Source organism: Mandrillus leucophaeus, unplaced genomic scaffold, assembly GCF_000951045.1.
Source record: "Mandrillus leucophaeus isolate KB7577 unplaced genomic scaffold, Mleu.le_1.0 Scaffold137, whole genome shotgun sequence".
Lineage (NCBI taxonomy): Eukaryota > Metazoa > Chordata > Mammalia > Primates > Cercopithecidae > Mandrillus > Mandrillus leucophaeus.
Window position 1 is genome coordinate 313,469 of NW_012101332.1, and position 6,887 is coordinate 320,355.

At 39.5% G+C, this 6,887-nt stretch overlaps 1 protein-coding gene across 5 annotated transcripts in view; it reads right to left on the minus strand.

Annotated features, from left to right (window-relative positions):
- Positions 1 to 927: 927 nt before the first annotated feature.
- ZNF573 (zinc finger protein 573) overlaps positions 928 to 6,887 on the minus strand; it is a 62,149-nt gene continuing 56,189 nt past the window's right edge. For all 5 annotated transcript variants that reach the window (XM_011973299.1, XM_011973302.1, XM_011973300.1 and 2 more), the window contains one exon: positions 928 to 2,816. In XM_011973299.1, the coding sequence (XP_011828689.1) occupies positions 1,114 to 2,816 (1,703 nt within the window). In that variant the 3' untranslated portion in view covers positions 928 to 1,113. The remainder of the gene's footprint in view (positions 2,817 to 6,887) is intronic.

Consider the following 6,887-nt stretch of genomic DNA (forward strand, 5'->3'; position numbering starts at 1 on the left):
TCACCACTGCAGCCTCTGCCTCCCAAGTTCAAGCGATTCTCCTGCCTCAGTCTCCCTAGTGGCTGGGACTACAGGCATGTACCATCACGCCTGGCTAGTTTTTTAGTTTTTTATTTTTAGTAGAGATGGGGTTTCACTATGTTAGCCAGGCTTGTCTCAAACTCCTGACCTCAAGTGATTTGCCTGCCTCGGTCTCCCAGAGTGCTGGAATTACAGGCATGAGTCACCATGGCCGGCCAGACTTCAAGTTTGAAGGGTAGAGTTTCAAATAATTTGAGGGCATATTTTAAAAACACCATGACTGGCACTCTGAATACAAATTGCTTATATTTCTACGTCATGCAAAATATCCTCAAGAAGCCACCCAAATTGCTTGAGCCCAGAAGTTGAAAGGTGCAGTGAGCTATGATCATGCCTCTGCACTCCAGCCTGGGTGACACAGCAAGACCCTGTCTCAAAAAAAAAAAAAAACAAAAAAACTCCAAAGTCTCATTCATTTGTAGCATCAACTACGCTCAGGCTAGGATTTCCTCATGTAAATTGAACCCACCGTGGATGAGGACAGCTGTCTCCTGGCACTCTCACTCTCTAAGCCAGCCCACCAGTGCGAGCGAGTCACCTGGAAAACAGATCCTTCAGCCCCAACAAGTCCTCAGAAGACCACAAGCTCAAGGAAAAACCAATCCAAAAGCACTCAGTTAAGTCTCTTCCCGAATTTCTGACCCTCAGAACCTATGAGTGATGTTTACTGTTGTGGTAAGACATTAGGGCTTGGAGTAATTTGTAATACAGCCATTGAAATCTAGTATGAAAGGCTTTTGGTCATCCCTTTAATTAATAAGTTTATATAAAAAAATCCATGCCATGGATGTTGTAGGCATGAAGAAACTGGGATTCCTTTTTTTTTGTTTTTGTTTTTGTTTTTTCTTAATTTACCATTGAACAGTCAGATGTTCCATTAAAATGTCAACATCGAATGCTTTCTAATGTGGCAAGAACTGCATTTTGAACTCTCTCAATTGCTAAAGCCATACCTGTAAGACTAACATTCCATCATTTCTCACCAGTGTGGACTGTCTGATGGTGAATGGCGAGCTCGTACTCTTTATGGTCTTAGATTTTTGTGCTCCTATGAATTCCGTGATGGGCTTTAAGGGCTGAACCATATCTGAAGGTTTTCCCACACTGCTTACACACATAGGGTTTCTCACCAGTATGAATTCTCTCATGTTGAACAAGGTTTGAAGCACGACTGAAGGCCTTCCCACATTCTTTACATTCATAAGGTTTTCCACCAGTATGAATTTTCTGATGTTGTGTAAGGTAGCCATACATTTTAAAGGCCTTTCCACATTCTTTACATTCATAGGGTTTTTTATCAGCATGAATGCTCTGATGTGCAGTAAGGTGTGAAGTACGTCTAAAGGTCTTCCCACATTCCTTACATTCAAAAGGTTTCTCATCAGTATGAATACTTTGATGTAGAGTAAGATTTCTATAGAAAGTAAAGGTTTTTCTACATACCTTACATTCATAGGGTTTCACACCAGTATGAATTTTCTGATGTTGATTAAGATATCCATGCAAGCTAAAGGTCTTTCCACATTCCTTACATTCATAGGGTTTCTCACCAGTATGAATTTTCTGATGTTGAATAAGGTTTGAGCCAGTACTATAGGCCTTCCCACATTCCTGACATTCAAAAAGTTTCTTACCAGTGTGAATATTCTGATGTCGAGTCAGATTTCTATACAAAGTAAAGGTTTTCTTACAGTCCTTACATTCAAAGTGTTTCATGCCAGTATGAATTTTCTGATGTTGTTTAAGGTAGCCATACAAGGTAAAGGCCTTTCCACATTCCTTGCATTCATAGGGTTTCTCGCCAGTATGAGTTTTCTGATGTTGAAAGAGTTTTGAACCAGTAGTATAGGTCTTCCCACATTGCTTGCATTCAAAAAGTTTCTCACCAGTATGAATATTCTGATGCCGAGTAAGATTTCTATACAAAGTAAAGGTTTTCTTACACTCCTTACATTCATAGGGTTTTCCACCTTTATGAATTCTCTGATGTAGAAGAAAGTATGAGGCAGTCGTATAGCCCTTCCCACATTCTTTACACTCATATGGCTTTTTACCAGTGTGAACACTCTGATGTACAGTAAGTTGGTGACATCTTCTAAAGGCTTTTCCACATTTCTCACATACGTATGGCTTCTCATCAGTATGAATCTGCCCATGTTCAACAAGATTTGAGCGCCTACTAAAAGTCTTCCCACATTCCTTACATTTATATGGTTTTTCGCCAGTATGAACTCTCTGATGAATTCTAAGGTGTCCACCTTGACTAAAGGCCTTCCCACACTCCTGACATTCATAAGGCTTCCCACCAGTGTGAATTCTCTCATGTTGAGCAATGTGTGAAGCATATATAAAGGCCTTCCCACATTGCCTACATTCATAGGTCTTCTCACCAGTATGAAATCTCTGATGCACAGTCAGCTGATAACCACTTTTAAAGTTCTTCCCACATTCTGTACATTCATAGGGTTTCTCACCAGTATGAAATCGTTGATGGAGAGTAAGTTGATAACCACTACGAAAGTTCTCCCCACACTCTTTGCATTCATAGGGTCTCTCAATAATATGAAACTTGTGATGTAGAATAAGTTGATAACCACTACTGAATTTCTTCTGACACTTCTTACATTCATAGAGTTTCTCTCTCTTATATATGCTCTGAAGTTGTACAGAGGATATACCTGTTTCATAAGTGGGTACTTCTATGTAGCTGATTATCTCACACTGTAAATCCAAATCTGAAACAAAAAAGGACAACAAAAAAAATTTGTTTCTATACCAGAGAACAAGAAACTTTATGAAACAAAGAAAAACCAACCCTCACAATAAGTGAATGGCATACAGAATTCAAAAATATGGTTATGAAATTTGAAAAAGGCCAAGAAGAGTTCAGAGATGTATACGAGTTTAAGTAAGACAGTGAAATTACTTATTGAGGACATATGTAACATTTAGGTGGGGCTAGAATTTTTGACAAGCTTGTTCCAAATCTGCCATCATGGCACCGTCAAAGACCAAGTGAATTAAAACTGAGAGGAGAAAAACCTTGACATCTTTATTTTGAACCTATCACTGATTTAGAAGCAGGTCAGTGTTTAAGAATACATCCTTTAAGTTCCTCAAGTGATTTTTCATTGTTCTTAGAATAAAATACAAATCCCTTTCCAAGGACTGCTGCTTACCTAGGAGGTCTCATGTCAAAACAACTAACTCTTTGCTTCCTATTCTCTATCATAGTCCCTCTTTGCAACACCAAGAATATAGTACAATTGCCCCTTCGTATCTGTGGAGGATCAGTTCCAGGACCTCCTGCAGATACCAAAACCCAATCCAGCTACAGATGCCCAAGTCCCTGATATAAAATGGCATAGTATTTGCACATAACCTATACGCATCTTCCTGTATACTTTCAATCGTCTCTGGATTACTTACAATACCTAATACAATGTAAATGCTATGTGAATAGCTGTCCCACTGTATTACTGAGAAAATAATGACAAGAAAAAAGTCTGTATGTGTTCAGTACTCTCACAATTTAAAAATATATGTTTGATCTGAAGATGGTTGAACCCATGAGTGCAGAAGTCATGGATACAAAGGGCCAACTATACAACTTGCCACAACACTTAATGCTGTCCACAGACTGTTTAACTGCTCAAGAGTCCTTGGACTTAGACATTTCGCAGGCTGAATCCTTCTCATCCTTTATGTTTCAGGGTAAATGTTCTTTCTTTAGAAAGGCAGTACCTGCTAACTCTGTCTGTCTCTCTATCTTTATCTATCTATCTATCTATCTATCTATCTATCTATCCATCCATCCATCCATCCAGCCATCAAGCAATCAATCATCAAGACAGGGTCTTGCTCTGTCACTCAGGCAGAAGTACAGTAGCCCAATCATAATTCACTGCAGCCTTGTACTCTTCCAGCTCAAGCGATCTTCCCACCTCAGCCTCTCAAGTAATTAGGACTACAGATGCACAACACTACGCCTGGCTCATTTTAAAATTATGTGTAGAGACAGGGTCTCACTATATTGCTTGTCCACCATGATCAAGTCAGCTTCATCCCTGGGATACGAGGCTGGTTCAACATACACAAATCAATAAACGTAATCCATCACATAAACCGAACCAAAGACAAAAAAACCACATGATTATCTCAATAGATACAGAAAAGGCCTTTGATAAAATTTAACTTCCTTTCATGTTAAAACTTAAAACTGGCAATAAACTAGGTATTGATGGAACATATCTCTACAGAAAAGGCGTTTGATAAAATTCAACATCCCTTCATGTTAAAATTTAAAACTGGCAATAAACTAGGTATTGAAGGAACACATCTCAAAACAATAAGAGCTAATAAGAGCTATTTATGACAAACCCACAGCCGATATCATATTGAATGGGTGAAAGCTGGAAGCATTCCCTTTGAAAACCAGTACAAGACAAGGATGCCCTCTCTCACCACTCCTATTCAACAAAGTACTGGAAGTTCTGGCCAGGGCAATCAGGCAAGAGAAATAAATAAAGGTATACAAATAGGAAGAGAGGAAGTCAAGTTGTCTCTGTTTGCAGATAACATGATTTTATATTTGGAAATCCCCATCATCTCAGGCCAAAAACTCCTTAAACTGATAAGCAACTTCAGCAAAGTCTCAGGGTACAAAATCAACGTGAAAAAATCACAAGCATTCCTTTACACCAACAATAGACAAGCAGAGAGCAAAATCATGAATGAACTCCCATTCACAATCGCTACGAAGAGAATAAAATACCTAGGAATACAATTAACAAGGAATGTGAAGGACTTCTTCAAGGAGAACTATAAACCACTGCTCAAGGAAATAAAAGAGGACACAAACAAATGGAAAAACATTCCATCCTCATAGATAGGAAGAATCAATATCGTGAAAACGGCCATACTACCCAAAGTAAATTATAGATTCAATGCTATTCCCATCAAATTACCATATAACATTCTGCACAGAATTAGAAAAAAACTATTTTAAATTTTATATGGAATCAAAGAAGACACTGTACAACCAAGACAATCCTAAGCAAAAAGAATAAAGCTGCAGACATCACGCTACCTGACTTCAAACTACACTACAAGGCTACAGTAACCAAAACAGCATGGTACTGGTACCAAAACAGACATATAGACCAATGGAGCAGAACAGAGACCTATCTGATCTTCGACAAACCTGCCACAAACAAGCAATGGAGAAAGGATATCCTATTCAGTAAATGGTACTGGGAAAACTGGGTAGCCATATGCAGAAAACTAAAACTAGACCCCTTCCTTACACCTTATACAACAATCAACTCAAGATGGATTAAAGACTTAACTGTAAAACCCAAAACCATAAAAACCCTATAAGAAAACCTAGGCAATACCATTCAGTACATAGGCATGGGCAAAGACTTGATGACAAAAATGACAAAAGCCATTGCAACAAAAGCCAAAATTGACAAATGGGATCTAATTAAACTAAAGAGCTTCTGCACAGGAAAAGAAACTATCATCAGAGTGAACAGACAACCTACAGAATGGGAGAAACCTACCCATCTGACAAAGGTCTAATATCCATAAATTACATGGAACAAATTTACAAGAACCAAACAATACATCAAAAAGTGGGCAAGGGATATGAACAGACACTTCTCAAAAGAAGACATTTGTCTGGGTGTGGTGGCTCACGCCTGTAATCCCAGCACTTTGGGAGGCCAAGGCGAGTGGGTCACAAGATCAGGAGTTCAAGACCAGCCTGGCCAACATGGTGAAACCCCGTCTCTACTAAAAATACAAAAAAAATGAGCCAGGCATGGTGGCAAGTACCTATAATCCCAGCTACTCGGGAGGCTGAGGCAGGAGAATCACTTGAACCCGCGAGGCGGAGGTTGCAGTGAGCCGAGATCAAGCCACTGCACTCCAGCCTGGGTGACAGAGTGAGAATCCATCTCAAAAAAAAAAAAAGAGACATTTATAAGGCCAACAAACATATGAAGAAAAGCTCAACATCATTATCAGAGATCATCAGAGAAATGCAAATCAAAACCACAATGAGATACCATCTCACACCAGTTAGAATGGTGATTATTAAAAAGTCAGGAAAAACAATAGATGCTGGTGAGACTGTGGAGAAACAGGAACACTTTTACACTGTTGGTGGGAATGTAAATTAGTTCAACCACTGTGGAAGGCAGTATGGCGATTCCTCAAGGATCTAGAACCAGAAATACATTTGACCCAGCAGTCCCATTACTGGGTATATACCCAAAGAAATATAAATTATTCTACTATAAAGACACATGTACATGTATGTTTCCTGCAGCAGGATTTACAATAGCAAAGACTTGGAGCCAACCCAAATGCCCATCCGTGATAAACTGGATAAAGAAAATGTGGTACATATGCACCATGGAATACTATGCAGCCATAAAAAGAAATGAGATCATGTCCTTTGCAGGGACATGCATGAAGCTGGAGGCCATCATTCTCAGCAAACTATCACAGGAACAGAAAACCAAATACCGCATGTTCTCACTCGTAAGTGGGAGCTGAACAATGAGAACACACGGACACAGAGAGGGGAATAACATATACCAGGGCCTGTTGGGTGCTGGGAGGTGAGGGGAGGGAACTTAGAGGACAGGTCAAAAGGTGCAGCAAACCACCATGGCACATGTATACCTATATAATAAACGTGCATGTTCTGCACATGTATCCCGTTTTTTTGTTTTAGAAAAAAAAAAAAAGGCCGGGCGCGGTGGCTCAAGCCTGTAATCCCAGCACTTTGGGAGGCC